The 21843-nt window shown below is 31.8% G+C and overlaps 2 protein-coding genes across 3 annotated transcripts in view; one reads left to right on the top strand and one right to left on the bottom strand.

The window, feature by feature from the left end:
- The window catches only part of LOC112694494 (myocyte-specific enhancer factor 2-like), a 90193-nt gene that overhangs the window by 42597 nt on the left and 25753 nt on the right, over nt 1–21843 (top strand). The gene's annotated exons all lie outside the window — the stretch shown is intronic.
- On the bottom strand, nt 16904–18820 carry LOC112694495 (type I inositol polyphosphate 5-phosphatase 10-like). Its single transcript, XM_025569973.1, has 2 exons — nt 18673–18820; nt 16904–17433 (listed from the first exon to the last, which is right to left on the bottom strand). Exon 2 carries the CDS (start codon nt 17229–17231, stop codon nt 16974–16976), a length of 258 nt encoding a protein of 85 aa, XP_025425758.1. The 5' UTR covers nt 17232–17433; nt 18673–18820; the 3' UTR covers nt 16904–16973.

Below are 21843 nucleotides of genomic sequence, written 5' to 3'. Positions count from 1 at the left end.
ACACTACTACTTGACGTAATGTAACCATCGATTTTTCTTATTGTATTTTTAAGTACACATATATATTTAAAATAAAAAATAATACAATAAACTACCAAGTATAAATTAATAACGCAACATTTGTGGTGTCGAATAACATATTGCGTGTTTTGTCGTCACACGCAAGTAAGTATTATACAATGTACTCGTACGTTCCACTAGTTTCATCGCGTACTTGCGAGTAAATTTCTTGAAAGTGTACAAAAAACGTAAAAACCGAGCGAAATCTCTAGTCGTTGTTGAGGTATGATGCATTTATCCGGGATTACAGTAGGTTATATTAATGGTTGCAGAACTACCGATTAAAACGTTCGATAAAATGTTACACCGCAACCGCGTTTGACGTGATGTAAAAAGGAACACTGCAAAGGTGTGTTCGTATGGAATACTTAACGAGCGCGCAATATCGTGACGTTCGCGAGCTTCCTTCAGATGTTTGTTTGCTTTTATTTCTCTTAAAAAAATGTGTTCTTCTGACGCAGATAGCGCGCGAGGATGATGGTATTACCGTCGCTGTACGTAAAATCGGATTATTCGTCCGTAAATGTTTACGCGCAGTTTTTTTTTCCTCTCTTCGTGAAAACAATATCAACTCGCGCGCGCCACGTGTGCTGGCGCGTTACATCGAAGTTGGCTGGTGTGCGCGCTCGAGGGGCCCTGTGCAGCTGCAGCGGGGCTGAACGCGTGTCTCGGGCGAACATAATACGCCACGTCGTTCGGTCGGCCACCGCCGCCGTAGATTTACGCGATGTTTAAAAATAAACGGGCTGGCATGTTTCGTTAGGAACGCGGCTTCGTCGTCGGTGTCCGACAACAGCTGCCGCCAAGGCCTCGTGCCGCCGCGGCCCAGTTCGATCCGGCTGACCCGAAGAAGTGGACTTTTCGCCTCGTCGTCCGCACCGTTGCGTACAACCCACGAGTCGCGGTGCCGCGACTGTGACATTGGATAGGTAACACGGACGAGAACTTTGACCCCGACACAACCCTCCCCTCAACATTGACAACTCCTTCGGCAAGCGCACACGTGTAAACAGTTCAACAAGATACATTGAAAAATATAAAAATACGTAGCTCGGTTTTCTCAATAAATATTGTACGAATCACGTACTCCGCGCCATCAGCTTTGGAACGGTATTTAATTTGTGCGTACATTATTGCGCACTCGGTTTGTAGGAAATTTAAAATCATCGGCTATATTTGAATCATAATATTTTAGTATCTCCTTGGATGTGCCAATAATCACGAGGACCAACTCTTTTCCGTACCCAAACTTGGAGTAACACGATAAGCTACGTTCAACTGTATTCGCGCGACAGATTTGTTGTTTTTATACGAACCGTGTATGATTGTATTCGTTCGTCTCTTTCCCCCCCCCTCCGCCTTGCCGAGTTCCATGTGTGCAGTACTCCGTGATAGTGATTACCACGACTTACGGTCATTCGGAAATCACGACTCAATAGAAAAGACGGGTGTGCTTTAGAGAACGCGGAAACGGGGGGTTCTCTTTAAACACGTTCCCAACCCTCGCAAATGTTACGAAATGTCATTTATCTTGAAACGTTACGTCCGCGGTAACTGTATTTTTGTTCACCCGTTTATTTATAAACAATATTATGTGTACAATCTTTGTTTGCGGGCCGATGAAGTTTACACCGAGAAAAGGATCGAGGAAGGAGGGGCCATCGAAACCATCGATGTTCTCAAACGCCCCCCCCCCCCCACTGATCCGGGGCCCGAACGTGTTTCGGTTGAACCTCGGTGTACACGTGCGTGCGCGAACTACAATTTTTTTTCGGTCGGGCGAACTCCGTTTTCCTTGCCAAACGCACGCACGCACGCACGCGTGAATATCACGGTGCAATCGCGTACACATCTTCGCGTGCGCGACCCAATACGTTATCGGCGTCCGTTCGGCGTTCCCGCTGGCAGAACACTCGTATACCGGTCGTTTCCCCACCCCCCATCAAAACATCTCGCTCGGGGCGTACCGTATTATTTTGCCTGTGTAAGGAACTGATGCTGGGCGGTCGGCCGCGTCGCCGTCGGCACGCCGGCGTCCATATAAGGAAAGCGTCAGCGGCGGGATGCTCGCGGCCCGTCGCCGCCCCACTCCTCCGGTTCGGTCCGGCTTCGCGTGCGACGACACGATGTCTTGGCTAGAACGTGAAGCCGACCGCGATTGGACGGTTTTTGGCGGGACGGAACCGTCGGCCGGGTGTTTGGGAGGGGGACGCGTACGTAGATCTGTGGCCGGGCCAGCGTCTCGGACGGTTGAGGAGGAGGGAATTAAATTAACGAGTGGGAAATCAAGAGGGAAAGTGTAATCGTCGTCATCTGGAACACGAAAACCCGCGCACGCACACACGGGTTGCAACCAAACCCCTCTCCCGTGTTCGCCCGCCCCGCCCGCCGACAAAGTCTGGATCAAGTCCTTTTGAGGGGCCCGGAGAGCAACGAGGAATATTCAGCTGCGGGTTGAACGCGTCTTATTCTCGAAACAGTATATCTTAACCATTATTTTGTTTATATTAGGTACTTCTTGATCTCCACTTTTGTCCTTGAACAACTACGTCCGACGATCGATTTCATGCGAAACGTGATTTTTTTATAATACCCCGCTGTTGTACCGTTATTGTAAGATATTAGATATAATCACGTCTTAAGCTACATTTACTTAGGTTTTTAGTGTCTTATAGAATTCACAAATTAATTGAAACCGTTTCATTATACATTAAGAACTTTCTAAATAAGCTTTATTCAATTTTAGTGTTAAAAAAAAATTGATTAAAACGTGATTGGTTAAAAAAAATGTTCGTCTCCGTAAAATAATATCAAAAAAAAAAACATATAGCTTACTACAAGTATTTAATAATAATATTACGATTGTGTAAATAAACCGAAAAAATAACTAACTAACAAAATGGTCTTGAATGAAGTGATTGTGTTTAGGTTTCCGTATTTTCAATTAATTTTTAAAATAAAAATTCCTTATCCCGTGATCATGTTTGTTTTATGTTGTCTTACAAATTTGCTTATTGTGCAAAAGACACACAGATTGTAAATATTATATGTTCTTAATAAAAAAAAAAAAAAATATAAATATAAATCATAACAACAAAATAAGTATGCAAGGGTTTAAATAGAAAAAAAATGGAAACTGTTGGAAAAATTTGTAGATATTTGTTAAAATTTAATGATTAACAATTTAATATTGTATAATACTTTCTACAAAAGAAACATTTTCTCAACCATGCCTGATTTTACGATAAAGACATTAGATTTATCACGTCCATCCAGAAGATACCATTTGGTAAATTCTAAAAACCAATCGATGCTGAGTACATGTTTTATTTTACAAAAACAATTTGTTTCTCGGAAACAATATCGCTACAGATGAACATTAAATGATTATCCATGTTAAAAGTTATTAATTATTATACATAATAGTGCGTTAAACAAATTAACCAACCACGGAACATAATATTATTATCCAAATCTAGTGTTAAACGTTAATCCGTTGTTTGCAATTCCCGTTTAAAACACAACTGTGACGTAAATACAAATCTATCGATCCGAAATAAATTTTTAAATCGTAGCAACTGAATTTATTGCACCGAAATAAAATTACAATAACATCAAGAGGTATTTACCAAAATAATCATTTAATTATCGTTTTACCTTTAACATAGTTCGAAAAAGATAATGATAGCCGCAATAAAAATTATTTCAATCGAGTTTGTACGGTTTATTGACTACGTTAACTGTATTTCATTTTTTTTTACTCGTACAATAGCAGCAAACTTTATCTTATAATTTTTAAACGAGTATTTTTCTCGATATCAGTTTTTAGAATATTGTACAATATAAATATGTGTATTCCAATTCCCTACTAAATAATATAAAATTAATCGTTCAAATTCCTGTTGAAACATATGACATTTGTGTTTAAGTAATTTAAAAGGACACTGTATGTACCCGTTTTGATTTTTCCACTGTCCAAATCACATCCAATTAGTAGCGTAAGCAATTGTTTCACAAAAAAATACAACCTTTATTGACCGTTTTTGTCTCTGAACTTCGATCACTCCACAATTTAATTTTTATTAATTTTTATTTTTTGATACCATGCAATACGTTTTTGCCGAAATAAACGTATACCGTAAATTGTTTACATTATACCTCATACTTTCAGCTATCAAACACGTCAGTACTGTTACAAAAAATCAAAAATATTTCAATGAGATATAATTTCCGTGGAAATAATTTTATCATTTACGAAATTGTTGACGGGAAAGAATATTTCATAATTAACAAATGTTAGGTGTCTGTAAATATTTTTTTCTGTTTTATAAAAATATTTTAAATAATTAATTTGTTATGGAAAATGTGTCTTAAATGAAAAAAGCCTATCAAAAATTATTATTTTAATTAAATATGCGAAGACTGTTATGTTATTCTAACATTCTATGGTTATGATATTTTATTGTTTTATGTTGGCGATGGTTATTCTATTTCGGTTAAAATTAATCATATAAATAAATTTAATAAGTTAATATATTCTAAACAGATAGGATTGATATTTAAGCTATTATTATTCATGTTTTATATGTTATATAGTAAAAATTAAGTTGTATCACTGGACTTCGATCCGTTTTATTCACCTAGATTTAAATCGAAAGATATTAAAATAATGAAAATTGTATTCAAATTATTTTAATTTGATAGTTATATTTGAGAATATTATTCAATTTTTAATTTTTATTAAATAGTGTTTGATTTTTCACAAATTGTAAATTTGTATTTTATACTCCGTATTTGTAAATAAATATAGTGGTTAAAAATCAATGATACTTATTTAATTTGATCATAGTCTTCGTTGATACATAATTACGTTTTAATAAACATTTAAATAATCTATAATTTGTATGAAATTGGATAATAATAACTCTAGAAAAGTAAGAAATCGGTCAGTATTTCTAAAAATTAATTTAATCATAAACGTAAGTTGAATTTTGTTATCCGAAAATTGGACTGACGAAATGTATTTATATTTTATTTGCTTTTATAATGTGTTTTTACTTATACTCTCTGGCGAATCTAACCGGCAATACCGGAGCTTCAAATCTAACATACAATTTAAGGAACTATGAAATTATAATATTTTTTTGTGATGCAAATAATTTGATAAGGTTTAATATTTACATTCGCGATTAATGTGGTCGGTGATAACAATAACACTATGTCGACATTATGATGTACATCGTTTATTATCAATTTTCAGCCATAATACAAAAATTGTAATAATATAATTATTTATAATTATTTCCAACTAGATTAAAACCAGGTATGGGTTGATTATTTATGAAAATAAAACATCATATTCTTTGCAGTAATTGTATTGCTGAGACAACCCATCATAACTGTAAATAATTAGAAAGACGTATCACATTCATATTTTTTTGATTATATTTTTAAAGACCTAAAGTCAGAATCGCCTTGAAATATATAAAATATTATTATACAATATAATGTATGATCGCAATATTAACAAATATGAATGATGATTGCGAATTTTTGTGAATGAAAGGAGCTAGAAATTTTAATTCAAAATAAGTTATTGACACATTTATTTTAAATGTAGGTTAGTAAAGTTAATTTTAGATTTTTTTTTTAAATTATTGAAATATTTGATGTAATAAAAAAGTTTAATTTAGAAATTTATTTTTTATCATTAGACCATCACTTTACAATTATTGATTAATTTTAGTGAGGTATCACAACCTTCCTATAGACCCTTGGATTACCAAGTTACAAGTTACGCTATTAACTATGTATTTAATCGAATGCATTTATTTTTTCCAAATAAAATAATATTTTTATATTAAAAGCTCTCTATATATTTACTACACACATATTTCACGGTATAAAATGTAGAAGGTTTAAAAATAAAATTTATAGTTTATAACAGCTCCAAGAACATTTTTATTAATTATTAATTACTATAACATTTATTTACGGTTATTTATGAAAAAGTAACTTTTTTTTTTTTTAATCAAAGCTTCGAAATCAAAGTTTATGAATCTCTTTTTTTCTTTTACTATAAAACTAAAATATTTTATGGTAAAAAATCAGTATATCGTAATTGCACTTTAATTAACAAAAATAAATTTTAATAATATAGTATAATACATTGTTTTATTTTGTGCTCATTTTTGTGCGACAATACAACAAAATTGATATGTTATCTGATTTAATTTTAAAAAAGTAAATTAAGTATAAAATTGAGTCTGAACTATGAAAAAACACACTATCAAATGTAGCCTTCAAAAAATTGTCTAAAAATAATATTATTCCATAGAAATTTCAATGAAAATTAGTAAAAAAAATAAATTACAATTCTAGTATTTTATCTAATAAGTGATTAATTTCTGTTGAAAAATTGAAATTACTACAAAAAGAGTATTTTACTAAATTTGATTACAATTGTTCGTTATTTAATGCATGTACACTGTAATAGTTGCAAAAATTTATTTTATCGAAATTATTGTTAATGAGCCTCAGATATGAGGTCAAAGACATAAACTAAGATGCATAATTAATACATTTAAAATCACTTAAACTTCGAAAAATTTATTCTGATTTAATTCTCAATTACTTTTTAATACCGTCCATGTAAAATGAGTTTTCACCTTACACATTAAGACTGATAATATGACGACTGATTGGTGATTATGCACTTTTCAGACCAATTTTGATAACCAATTGACCTTATAGCCGAACAATTTAAACATGTTATTGATGTAAACACTGTTTTAAATCGCCTATTAATTTTATAATGCAATTTAATTGCTGTTTTTTTCTCGGGCAGAAAAATGAGTTATGTCCATAAATGTACTTATAAACATAAAAAATAATCACTACCGATTAGGAGAATATTATTGATGCCTCTATGTAAAAAAATAATAATAATTGAACGAGAGGTAAGTAATGGGTTACAGTGGCATTTTAATAATCGCGGAACATTAAATAATTAATGCATTCGGTCGTTTGATTTGACGACTCTAATTCTTTTAGTTGTATGTCTGATGGTAGTCAAATATTTTACCCCATATTGGTTATGTATTTGTATAGAATTTAAAATTGTTATTAAATTTAAAAAGGGCAACAATGATAAAAATCTGATTTAGGGTTAAATCTTTAACGGGTTTCTTCTTGCAGTAACTCTGGCTATCAATTTTTACTCATAAGAATTATCATTCAATAGACGTAGACATCGTAAGTTCGTGATAATATGGTAGGAAAGTCAATTGTTTTATTATCTTTGGTGTGCACAGTTACCGTATTAAGATTTTGCCGACCAATATTTGGTTACAATATTTTGTTATCCCCTTTCCCAATAGCGCAGCTCACTTATACGCATAGGAGAATTCAAAACAGTATTTTTTTTAACTATACATTGAACAATTGTTCACGATTAACTTTTCTTATTTCCATACACTTTTACACAATATTTATTATTCATACAAATTCGAAAATAACTGCATCATATGAGTATTACGTATGCTTGAATTTAGTTGTATTGTATAAGAACCTTCAAACTTTTATTGAAAACTTTTAATAATGTTTATGTCATAATACAATTATATCTTTAAGACTAAATTTTAATGTAACAAACGATTAAATCAATATGACAGTTCTGATTAGAGTTAAATACATGTTGGTACACGTATTAGTAAAAAGTATTATATTACATTGCCTCTTGGTTACGGCTCGAAAAACCGATATTTTCGGATGGCTTCTAAAACGGTTCCGATTTCCGATCGATCCATCTTTTGTTATATCCGATATAGTGTTACCAAAAATTTTATTGCGCAACGGGATAAACGGCAAAATAGGTCAACTCGCTTGACCGGAATAACATTATGTGTATCAGTCCCTTTCTCGCATTCGAATCGGAACTACGATTTCAGATAAATCCAAAACCGTCGCGGTACACGTACGAGAACAGGCGTTTCCTCGTGACCGACAGGGAAACGTTGAAACAAACACACATTTTCATTGCACATCGCGTTACAGCAGTGGCGTTTGCGCGCACCGAGAAAGGTCGTTGGAAACGGTCCAACGGCCGGCCGATCGCGGCGGCGGCAGCGGCTCGCCGAAGCCGATAAGTTCTTCGGGTGAAAAATAATTTCGTAACGTTCAAGACATTGACGCGGCCCATTACTGGCGTCGACCCGCAACCGCCGGCGGCCTCTCGGAACCGTCAGGACGGGTGCGTGAAGCGACGGTCGTTTTCGAAGCCTCGTATACCTCGGCGCGTCCCCGTTATAAGATGGCCGTCCCGAGTTGCGGTCGCGTCGTCGCCGTTGCGTACAAAAACACGCGGCGGCGACGGCGGCCGCTGCTGTGCGTTGCGTTCGACGATTGTTTACCCTACGACGTGTCTATAAATAGTCTCAAGATCGGGGGGACGGGCGGCACGTGCTTTGCAACATGGGCCGGCTGCGCGTTGCTAACTGCAGGCGGACGATGTACAGCGGTCGGAGAGAGCGATGTGTGTTCGTATTTGTGCGCGAGAGAGAGAGAGTGAGCTACGGACTTTAGAGGTGTCGTGCGTGAGCTCACGCGCACGCGACAATTAATATTACTACTTCTCTCACCCTCTCCCCTGCCCCCCACCTGTCACCGACCCCGTACCACCTACAACTGCAGCCGCTCCGCCAGTGCGTCTTTAAAGACGACAACTATAAGGCACAGGGCAAAGCTCCATTAACGTTTCCCAGCTGCGGCGGCGGCAGCGGCACTCGTTATGTGATTATTATTATTATTATTATTATTATTATTATTATACGTGACCCCCTCGTGTACACGTCGTCGTACGTGTGTATCCCTTTACGCCACCTCCGTCGTAACTCCTCGTCTTGCTTCCACCGCCTACTCAAACGACATCACCGTCGTCGCCACCGCCACCGCCGACGCCATCCTCCACCGACCCCTCGGCCGCGTCCACGCGTCTAAACGTCAATGGCACTCGTGTGCCGTATTCCTAACCGATAATTGCGTACACCTGGACAGACAGCTGCTATCGCGAGATTTCGTATTCTCCTCCGTCCTTCGTCTCTCTCCGTTTTCCGATGAAAAATTGCTCCCCAGAAGCAGAAAAAAAAAGGGTTTTCGCCAATCGTCTTTCACGTACCAATATATTTCGTTTTATTTTATTTTTTTCTCCTCTCCTCGACCTCTCTGCCGCCGTTGACGCGTTTTCGTCACGTATCATTAATTTTATGTTTGTTTTTCGATTTCCCCCTCCCCAATTTTTTTGTTTTTGTTTTAGTTTACGACTTCGCTACGTTCGAGTTATGACACGCGTTCGCACCTTTGACGGCCGTAACCGGAAGCAATTATTACTCAAAAATCACTTATTATTATTATTATTATTATTATTGTTGTTGTATTATAATAAATTCGTAGCATACCCCGCCGAATCTGATCTCGCTTGTATATCGAATTCTGTGTTTCGACGTAATTGATTTATTCCGGCTTGTAATTATTTCAAACCATGTTTAAAGACGTTTATTTTCGTTGTAGACGCACAAATATCCGCGACGATGGTTCAATTAGAAATTCTTTTTTCATTGAACTCGAACAAATATTATTATTCGGTTGTACTTCAACGTCTGCCTGTTTTGTTCCAACCGCGTTGTTTAACGTGTCGTTATAATGCTCTTATTAATTGTTATTACATCAAAATCACGCAACATTATGTATTGGTTCGAAAACTCATTAACCTTAACTTTAACAATGATAATAGACTTGCATAGATTTTTCACTACCGATATTAATTAACTGTGACGTAACACTCTATAATTTGCCCATTTAACCGTTCTGTATTTCAACTATTGTTCCGTTCCGAATTCCTTTACACGCGTCGTGTGCGTACATTATAATGTTGACAAATTTTTGTTCCGCTCGCAAGTAAAACATTTCTGACAGCGATTATTCTGACCCGCGGTTTAACATATTAATTGGCTATCGATGATTGTACGATTGTAATTATAACAGTAATACATAACACAATTATAATAATTTGTTGTTTGTGGTGCGTTGATGTAATTTTTAATCGTGTGAGTTAACGTTCCCCGAGAAATATTAGAATTCCATCGCACAACATTTCGGTGTACGCAATATAGTTTAATATAAATTTCTAATGTTTGCCGTTACAAACATTGTACACGCTTAAAAGATAATAATTCGCTCATACAGAGCAAATCGTGATGTTTTATAAGTCAATTGCGTTTTGAATAGGTACCTTGAGACTTGTACGAAATAATTTATATGTAGGAAGTATATAATACATATTTAGATGTAGGTACTTCATTGCAATAGAGTGATACCAATGGTTACAGCTCTTTTGTTGACCCTTTCAAATGGTTGAAAATTAGGTCAGTCTGGGAACAATAAATCATAATACCAATATAGATAATTTTATAACACTTTTTTAAAAATTGCTTTTCTAGGAGATACTGTTGATGGACGGTTTTCCCCCCTCAAGATATACATGCCATGTTTTTATATTATATATTATGAAATTTACTTATTTTACTGCTTGTTGTATAGATCGTAAATATGCATTTTAATAAAAAAAAAAAAAAAAATTGCTTATCTTCTATAAAACCAACAAACAACATTTGTCGTGTCTTCAGTAACAAAATGCAATGCATACTACTTGCATCCGAGATTATTGTCAGCAGGTAATATGCGTCCCACCAAAAAAGGTTCAAAAAACATCGTAGCCTATTTGCGTCCAAGAGTATCTTTTGATACATAACATAGCATAATATAAGTACTACAAGTAATTAATTACATTTAAAGTTTTTCAAAGCATTCAGTTTTATAAATACGGCTCGGAAATTGTTGGGCGACAACCGAACATTGTCATGGTACATAATTAATTTTATCACACAGAAACTCTATAATAGCTGATAATATTAATTTATCGATAGTCTCAGATATTATACCATATACACACTTTATACACACATGATTATTGTAATACATAATATTTATGGACGCATCTCGGTCATGACTATTAGAGCAGGTAAGAACAATATGGTCAAGTTGGGTCCCTAAGACGAGACGCAAGTTACTTGTTGAATTTACTACCAGAAAAATATACCTTTTGGGAAGACGCAAGTAGTATGCAGCCACAAAATGTTATCTGCATTAACGGGATTTTAAAAACGAAATTTAACTTAAAAATATATGAGAATGTTAATAGCTATAAGTGGTTGACTGTAAATATTATCATAAAAAAAAATAAAATCAACAATATTTGAAAAAATATTTTGATACATTTTTCAGTATTTAGTTCAAAGTTTTATGGTTTTCATATTAATAAAGCTTTCTTTAGATGTGGAAGACAATGTAGTTATAGATTAAAAATAAATAAACTTCGTAATAAAATTGAATCTTAATTATAAAAGTCATTAGTTATAAATAAAAAATTATCTATTAATAATTTCTTTGTAGAGATTTGAAAATTCATATAATTTAAATTTTAACATTACTTGAGATACAGTAGACACTAGATACCTATTTTAAATACAGTTACATCAATCTTGTACTTAAATTCTTTATCACAAAATTACCAATCATGTAATTCTAATATAATTTAAACTTTAAATAATCATTAAAATCATATTTTTCTATTCATAATTAAGATTTTAGAAATATTACCGTTGATTATAAATATTAATTAGAATGTAACAAACATAATTTTGTATTAACATATACATATATTATTTTAATTAAATATTATAATTGACTATTGTCAAAACTTAAAATGATAAAAAAAAGTATTGTTTAAATAAATGATTACCTAATATAGTATTAAAATAATTAATAAAAAATGTAATTGTAAAATTATTGTTAAATCTACTGATTATAATAGCGGTTCTCAACCTTTTTAGTTGTGCGGACCAAATATAATCATTATAATATAAATACATAATATAATTTGAACAATATTTGATTAATGTTATTGTTGTAACTGAAAATTAAAGGAATTAATTGACTTTTCTATATTATGTAGAACAAACAAATATTTAAAAATTTATCTTAAATAATCAAGTGTCACTTTTTATTAAATTAACAAAAATTGTAATCATTATTATAGCTTTTTTTTAATGTGTTAATATTTTATATTATAATATATTAAAAAATAAAAACTTAATTATAAAAAAAAAAAAAAACTTGGTTAAAAATGGCATTTAATCGAACAAATTAAATATTTTCAATATGAAAAAAATATTATTTTTGGTGAATAATTACTATTGTACAATATTGATCACCATAATTTATTTGTTTGGTTAGGTAACCAATTATATGCCATTCCATTATTTGCTCTTTTGTTACCACTTAAACTAAAACATCGATATTCTCAACTGCATAAGATATGGTTAACAGTTGAACAACTTGTTATTGTTTAATGGAAAGTAATGATAACCAAAATATATTTATTATTTAAAATTTTATTTATATGAGTGTTTGATATTTAAAATATTTATTAAAGTCTCGGTTTTATTACCATGCATAAATTATGATAATTAAAAATTTTATTTTTTTATTTATGTATACAATCTATACAATTTATTATAATAATCATAAATGGTGATAAGATTTTATAATGACATGGAGATTTGGATAAAGAAGTCACCCGACACTTTGACTTTTGATTGTATGGTGAATTTTATGGTCAATGAAGGGTAGGTCACGACATCGTATTTACTTTTAAATATTTTAAGAAAATTTCCAAACATCGAATTGAATTGGTTTTTCGTTAGTAAGTTTAGATGATGAGAAATTGGATAATGGTTACGTTTGCAGTACTTACTAGTGGTTATATTTTTTATCTTTTTTTTTTTATATTTTATCAATATTTAATTCAATGAGATTGATTATATCAAATAGTAAACGTATTTTATTATAATTCTGCGGTTTAATATTTTGTTTTAAATACACGTGGTAAGCAACATTAAGGGTATTAGAATATGTGTCTAAAAACAGTAAATGTATACCTGACGACTGTGTAAAATCTAAGTTAAGTGTACATGGTTTTCGAAGAAACGAACATAAGTAATATAAGTGTATTGTAACTCATGTTTGTGAATGTAAATCTAAACTTAGAAATGAAGGAACCACCCTATATTCAATACAAGCTTTAATGGAACGGTCGAAACGTTAGCTTCAAACCGTTTATAAATGTTTACAAGTTATTATCACGATATTACATTTATTTTAAATTAATTATAGTTACTCTTTAGTAATTACGTAACTATTATAATAGATCATTATAGGAACAATAAAAAATAATAATATTAATATCAAATTAATTAAACATACAAAGGATTATGTCGAATGTACATATAGAACAATTAAAATAATAAAATAAAATTATAAGCACTTTTTTTGAAAAGTTTTGGTATTTGTTAGTTTTTAGTGTAAATTAATAAAATTGAAGAACTGAAGACTTTTTTTAAAATTTAAATGTAATTTTATTTTTTCTAAATATTTACATTGAGTGTGCCCATTTTGTGTAATATATTTTGAGTGTTAGTGTAAAGCATGCGGAGCATTGATGTATTGAAATTATTTGGCTTGTGTTGCTTTTGAAATCCTTGTGTCAAGAATGTATGATATGTTATTTGGTGAGCTGGCGCAATTTATCTAACAGGACACGGACCATTAATGAACACAGCACGTAATACCTACGATCATAAAAAATATTGAAACATGTATTTTATGTAGAAAAGTTAATTTTTAAGACCAACGTTTTTTATCGTATTACGAGTATATCGAAAGTATTATATTTACATTTCTATTATACATTTATATTATAGATTCTATACACTAGTACAATATGGTTCAGTTGGCATTCTCGCAGATAGACAATGGTTGTAAAAGTTTACTGTCGATTTAACAATACATATTATACAAAACAAAAACCTAGGTCTCTTACTCATTCTTATGTATATTTTAATGTTTAAGACTAATTCTTGAATTTATAATCAAAATATGTGATAAACATTGTTTGCATGTATAATGCAATAGTAAATTATATTATATACGACTGAATTGTAAAATAATATATTTATGATCGAATGTGGATACTGGTTTTATATTATTTATTTATAAGAGGTCGAAGTACGTCATCATACATCAAAATCTTCTTTTTTCTTTTTTTTTTGTAACAAATCAGAATTTCACTCTATTTATTAGACTGCAGTAAATATTAATAAAATAAGTGATTGATTAATGGTTACTGATTGTAATTCAATATTTATTTATTTATTTATTTATTTTTAATCAGTATTTAAGACTTATAAATATTTCAACTTTTAAAAGTATCAAAATTATTATTATAATGATGTTATTTGGTCAATTTTATTTACACATTTAAATTTTATTCTTTTATTACTTATATTTAATGATTATCGTTTTCTGGGGGCTTATTTTTTCTACGCGAGTAAATTCATTGAGCAAAAAGTACACATTTCAAGTACGGAATTACTTAAAGCAATATATTTTTCATTTGTACAAAGATAATTCTTACTAATGCTTATAAAATTATAACGCATACTGGCACGTGTAATGTGTTGAGGTAAGCTTTAAATTATACATTGATAAATTAATTTAGAAAAATTATTAGTTAAAAACTAACTAACCTTAATTAGCTATTAAGATGTGTATGATATTACTCGACCAAAACACTTATAAATATATATATTTATTATTTAATAAGATTTGTAATTTTGTAATTAATTAAAATTAACTTTGAAAACAATAACATTTTAACTTAAGAAAATCCGAAAACTCGGTGGTATAATATATGTGTACGTACATTTTATACGCATAACTTTAATAAAATGTAATACCAAATTTATCAAAAGTAAATATAATGTAGTTGAAAAGTGTTCTAATTTGTTAAGTTAATTTGTTTTTAAATATTTATTGATTTTCGACGAAAACTGTAGACCAGGGGTGTCCAACCCGCGGCTCGCGGTAGATTTTGATGCAAACCTCACTTCAATTTAAAAACTACCAATTAATTGTATATAATATATAAATATTACGAGAAAAAATTTATTTGCTGGCCCATGCACACGTCAGATATTCAACTCAAAGAAAAATTTAATCAGTCATCTTTATTAGATTTTTATAAATTATATCTACCCAAAGAAACATATCCAGTGCTTCATGATTATGCCTTATTCATGTTCTCGTTTTTCGGCAGTACATACATTTTCGAACATTTGTTTTTAAGAATGAAAAATACAGAGTAAGAATCGGTCTACTATATCAGACAAGCACCTTGAAAGTTGTTTAAGGATTGACACAACTTCAATTGATACAAATATTGATTCGCTACTTTCACAAAAAAAGCAATTGCTAATTTTTCATTAGTTTTATTATATTTTTTTTAATATAAATAAATATATTTATCTGTGTAATTATAATTGAATATTAAAATTTGTAAAAATATTTCGGCTTATTATTCGCTATTGTAAAATTATAAAAAAATGTATTGTTGTGTTAAAGAATATAATTTAAATATTAAATTTGATTGTATTATTTTTAAAAAACAAGTATATGGCGCCCAACAATTTCTACTGATATGATGTGGCCCAGTCTTCACAAAAGGTTGGACATCCCTGCTGTAGACGATTTGCGTTTGGCTAAATATTGTCTAACGACAATAATTATTTTATATAAATAAAATATATACAAACAATATTCTAATAAGAATTATGATTATTAACTTATAATTATACCGCACTTTTATATAAATGTAGGTACTTATTCAAGTATCATAATTTTTCTACGATTTCGTTATCAAAACTGTTGTTTTTTCATAAAAATTGAACGGCTTATATACATTTTATTTTATTATTTTTTTTTTTTTTTGACATTTATCTTGAATGTATTAAATTATTTTAAGAATAAATCTATAAATAACGGCTTACGTGTAAAGCATCGTTAAATGTATTTTATCATTTGTTCTACCAAGTATATATGAAGCATAAAAATATAAGCACGAGGATGACCCTCCGGGTCGAAAATACTACACAAATGGAGTTTTAGAACTCTCCATTACTATATTATAATGTCATTTATCGTCATATGTACAATGTGTTACTACTGTTTTTGCCGTAATCCTACTTACACTTGAATCGTAAATAGTTAAATTAACAAACCTATGTAGAGTAATCGCATCTGTGGAGGGCGTTGAACGGGCAGGAAACGTGTACGAGTTATTATAAAAGTTATAAATCCATACATTCTTTTGTAAAACAAAAAAAATAATTAAAAGTTATTCAACTTAAACCACCCAACAGTTAATATTGTAATGTATTGTTTGATAATATAATATTATGTTAGAAAATATTATATTTTATATCCAAAAGCATGATTTTTCTGGTTTTCGACTTTTGCAGATTGCTTATGGACGGTAATAGAATTACTCATCTTCGGATGGAAAACCAAAGACAGTTTTTGTTTCAGATAAAAATCTCGTTTGTCAAATTTCCCCGTATTTTCCTAGATGATTCGTTTTACTCTTAGATGTCCAATTCAACCTTTAATCATATTACACTCCGAATCGTTTTTTACGCTAACGTTTTATTGGACGATATGCTTTAAGATTGTCGACAGATCAACAGTTGATACAGATATCGTTTTTATATTTTTTTCGTCATGTTTACTCATTCTCCTTAAAATCTAAACGCGTACGTAAAATAAAGAAGAGTAAAAAAAAATGCGAATAATAATAATGATAATTAAATAATTTTAGTGCGTGTATATTGTGAACGAAATACAAACATTTTAATTTGGGTCGAAATAATACGATCAGTGGTAGTCAACTTTTAATGCTTACACTAACGGGCTAGATGAAAAGAAAATCCCTTGACATGGTTAGAGGAGGAAGGTGGTACTCGGCCAGCATTATCATCATCATCATCATCATCGTCGTCGTCGTCGTCGTCGTTGTCATCGTCATGTAGCGTCGTATACGTCCTTAACAACGGAGGCGTCCCGACTTTGGCTGGACACCGGCCAAAGCCGCCCGGCGGTATAGGAACCTTGGACACCGGCCAAATAGCATCTCTAGTGATCTGTGCGGCCGCAGCTGGCATAACTCTGGTCGCGCTTATCAACGCGTGCGCGTATATATATATCCGAACGAAATGCAAGCATAAGTCGGCGGGACACTTCAGAAAACTTCAGAAAAATAATAACGCTCAGAAGTCACGCGGCTCTCCGGTACGCCTCAGATGGGGATCAGAGGGGGTCGTATCAATGCAATACGATTGTAGTACATCGTACATTCGACCTGAGCTGCGCAAAAATGAATAATTGAATTTTACAGTAATAATTGTATACAAGATAAATATAATGAAATGCGTGACATCCGTCCACCGTCCACCGTAAAGAAAAAAAAACAAGAAAAAACGAGAACTCTTGTAATGAATTAATACCGCGTATGTGTATGGGCATCGTGTACATCTAAAGCTGTCGATGTCGGTGCGCTTTGTATTGTTTTCCAATGCCTACAAATTCATTTCATGAAGTTTTCAACGAGAACGCGAAAGTTCAACTCGCCATTTCGGATTTTTAGAACATTTTATTTTAAGATTTTTACATGCTCACGCGATTCTCATATGAATATAACAAACTATCAAGCATAGGTTAGTACCCGTATTATATATTATCAAACGACATTGTAATGTTAAAACCTAGCCAACATTTTGTTTTTAGTGAATCATTTAAAATGTTTATGGAATGAAATCGATTTTCCAATCTTAGGGTTAGGACATTAAATTCCCAGCTCTAGTTATAACGTAGTACGCGTATAAAATATAAACACATAACATATATTCTTGTTTGTATATCTGTAAACCCGTAGCCAAATAATGGCTCGTTGTTATCATTGTATTTTTGAATTTTGGATTTCGATGGTTTTCAGGCCTAGTAATCTCTATGTGTCGAATAAATACATAAATAAATAAGTATATGTATAAATACATAAATGTTCTGTGTAAATATAAAGAAAAACTACATCGATATTCGGTTGTGTATAATATACAAGCTGTAACGTGTAACAGATAAACAAGTTTACAACGTAAGTTTTTTCTTTTTTATCTTCTTAGCGATCCGTGTTCATTATGGCAACAATAAGGCGAGTATAATAATATTGGTGGTTGTAGTGCTTATATAAATTTGATACGCGCGCACAAAATGTAAGTAGTATGTTGACCTTTTAATTTTACTGTAAAAAAACGCGATCCGATAAATCATGATCCGTGTCAATTTATGTGTGTAATATTAAAAAGCTATTGCGGAGAAAGAGACGTTGATAATCGAGGTATATACCAAGCCAAAAACGTATTATACAATGAAATATAAAATATATTTTATAAATTTGACGCACACACACACACACACACACTATAATAATCTGTGATTCATCTCAAACGAATTCGGATGTTTACAGAAACATATGGTATTTTCTGGTTTTTTTTATTCGTGTTTTTTCAGGACCTATTACATAGCTTTTCAAAGAAAAAAAACTCTTACCACATCCCTTTCAGTTAGCGGACATAAAGGTATTTTATTATGCACGTGCCAAATACGCACACATCCGTACGCATTAAATTGGTTAAAACAAAAGAACGGTTGAATACATTTGTAATCTTTAAAAAATAACGAATAATATTGCCATGCATAAGAAAGATGATGTTTATGAAAGCAAAATTATAATACTACATCATTATTATAAGGAACATGTAATAATTACTACCTCTTGTGCAGCAGAAAACATTTTAGTTTTTTCTTTAATATACCAGATGTGGCTGATACACGAGTATAAGTATATATATATATATGTTTCATGTACATTTAATTAAAAAATAATGTAAACTAATATTTATTATAAACGCTTTTGGATCAGAAAAAATATTTGTTTTATTCGAATACGCTTTGTACAATTGTAGTTGAAATGTACACTAAATGTTTCATTTGCAAGAATATTTTATTAAAACATATATATATATATATATATATATATATATATATATATTTATGTGTATATTTATTTATGTATTTGTATACAGTGTATGCATTCAAAACCGATAATGAATTGTAAAAAATGAATAGCTAAAATAACCAACATAAATAATGTACATAATATTATAGTTGAACTATTTTTTTTTTTCGTAATATAATTGAAAACACTGAGTTTCTAAAAATGTGTAATACCTATTGTGTAATTATTGAGTGTATTATATCACTATGTCAATAAAACATAAATTGCAATTACAAGAATGTGATGTAGTCGGGGTATCAAAATCCAAAGACAATATTTCTTGCAGTACGGGCTGTCAGCCATATAAATAAAAATATATTTTTCCGCATCCAGTACGGTGCATGATATTTAAATTAATGTAATAAAATATACGTTGCTCGCATTGTATGTAATACACGAGTCGGAGTATTCAAGATGTTCAAACATTATACATACGTTTGTATATCACTCCATCTTGATACCCGATATAATGTCAGCAATTTCTTAATTTCTCGCGGATATTAATAATTGGATTACATTTCGGTAGAAGGAAAAAAAAATTAATAAATTGCCAGATAAAGTGTTTTTACAAATTTTATACTACATAAAAATTGATTATAATTAATTTTTATTTTCCTTATCTTGGTTTAATCTCATAATTCGTATAATAGTTGTGCATTATGCGAACATTTGTGCTTTCAATACATTTTATAATAAATAAATAATGGTTATCGATGATAATACCTATACGCCTATAAAATATTTGAAAAAAATCAATTTTATAAAACAGCTAAAATCATTATAATTTTATGAACTTGATTATTGTCTCCTAATTGTGTTAACCATCGCGATTTCCAGACTCACTCGCGCTGCAGTGTAGAGTTCATGATAATTTTAACTATGCATAATTTAAAATTTTATTCTTATACGGTGTTTAAGAATTATTTACCTAATACAAGTTAATTATAATTTCAACGATTCCCATGCAGTGCAATTTGTGAATACCATTTTAATGCAATTTTGGAGTAAACGATTTTATAATATTACATTTAAAATAATTTATGCTCAATGAAATCTTATAAGGCATCTTAAAAAAATTTAATAATTAGAAAATCACCATCATTAACGTATATTATACGTAGCGCTTATTAGCTTTATAAAACGAAACATTATTAGTAACACCATAGGCGCAACTAGGGGGTGCAATAAGGTTTTAGCACCCCTAAGTTCAAATATAGCATTCTTGTTTTTTTCAGATCTATATATCTATAGCAATTACAATTCAATACCATTTAATTTAATTTCAGCAATTTCAGCACTTCCAATATTTGGACTCAGTTGCGTACATGATTAACATAATATATTTAATCAATATAAATGGTATTTTAAATAAACTCATTTTGCTCTTGAATTCCAATTAAATTAATATATTTCAATACATTTTTCGAATGAAAATATATTTTTAAATTAAAATATTGCAGTATTTTATAATTTATAATTTCCAATAATTTGTATTTAATTTTATTTAACTTTTATTTACACTTTGATTAAAATCTGTTTTCCTTAATAAAGATTTGAAACATTTTTAAACTTTTATGACAAATCCGAGTATTAATTAATCGGCTAATTAAAAATGGCATTAATAAAATATTTCTGATATTGTTAATTTCTTTTGTTCCAAAATTGTTGGAATAAAAAAAAAAAGAATACCGAAGAAAATTGTTTGAAACAAAATCTTTAAATATAACCTTTATAACCTAACCTAACCTTTATATATGCTACATTTTCTTTAAATTTTGTCGAAAAATATTAACTTTACGTGTGTAGTAACGGTTTTTATCCATGCTCTACTTAAAAATATTTTCCAACAAACTTTAACTCACAAAAATTTGATCTTCTTATATTATGTACTGTGTACAACAAAATATTTGATACGTTTTTCGCGGTATTCATGATGCTCAAACGCGATGTCCGACGGCTGAGCTACGGTGGCATTTCTCTCAAGGTTTTTTTTTTTTTTTAATTTCTTATTAAAAAAAAAATACGAATCCGGTTGCCGGTAGTGCACGTTGTAGACATGTCTGGTCGTTTCGCATCGGCTGATTTCGTTTCGTTTCGTCTTTAGTGTTTTATGGGCACACGAGTTCAACTACGGGATCGTCGCACAGATGAGCAACGAAGACCCGATCGTTGTTCCGATTGTACATGGTCTTACGCGATTTCTCGCCGTGATTAAACCGACGTGCACGCGTACACCGCCGCTGCTGGGTGTTCGGCAGAGTCGGTCTTCGGAACGATAGACGGACGGTGGGAAGGGAGTGAGGGGCTGCGCTCCTGTGCGCCTCGCGGGCAAAGGGGTTGCCGGTGCACACATCTGGACCGATGTTACGCGGAACGGAAATCCGGAATCTTCTTCGGGGGGAACGATCGGTGTTTTACGTGCGGCGCGCATCTTGACTTTATCTGTCAGAGCCCGTCTGCGCGTGTACACCCCTCCCGCCGTCCGCCCGCGACCGTTAATGCTCCGAGACGCGCGCGCACGTACTCTGGCAGCTCCGACTTACGTATACTACGCGCGCACACACACGCGCGTGTAGTGCCATATTATTTAGTGCATTACTTTTCTCCGTGTGGCGATGAAGATCTCGTCCCGTCCCTTTCTGTTGCACGCGCACATATGCGCC

Source organism: Sipha flava, unplaced genomic scaffold (genome assembly GCF_003268045.1).
Source record: "Sipha flava isolate LNK unplaced genomic scaffold, YSA_version1 130_pilon_pilon, whole genome shotgun sequence".
Lineage (NCBI taxonomy): Eukaryota > Metazoa > Arthropoda > Insecta > Hemiptera > Aphididae > Sipha > Sipha flava.
This window is presented reverse-complemented; position numbering and strand designations above follow the sequence as displayed.

Coding starts and splice junctions, on each gene's coding strand:
- LOC112694495 (XM_025569973.1), bottom strand. CDS start 17,231: ATGCCAGCTGCGGCCGCACAGATCACTAGAGATGCTATTTGGCCGGTG.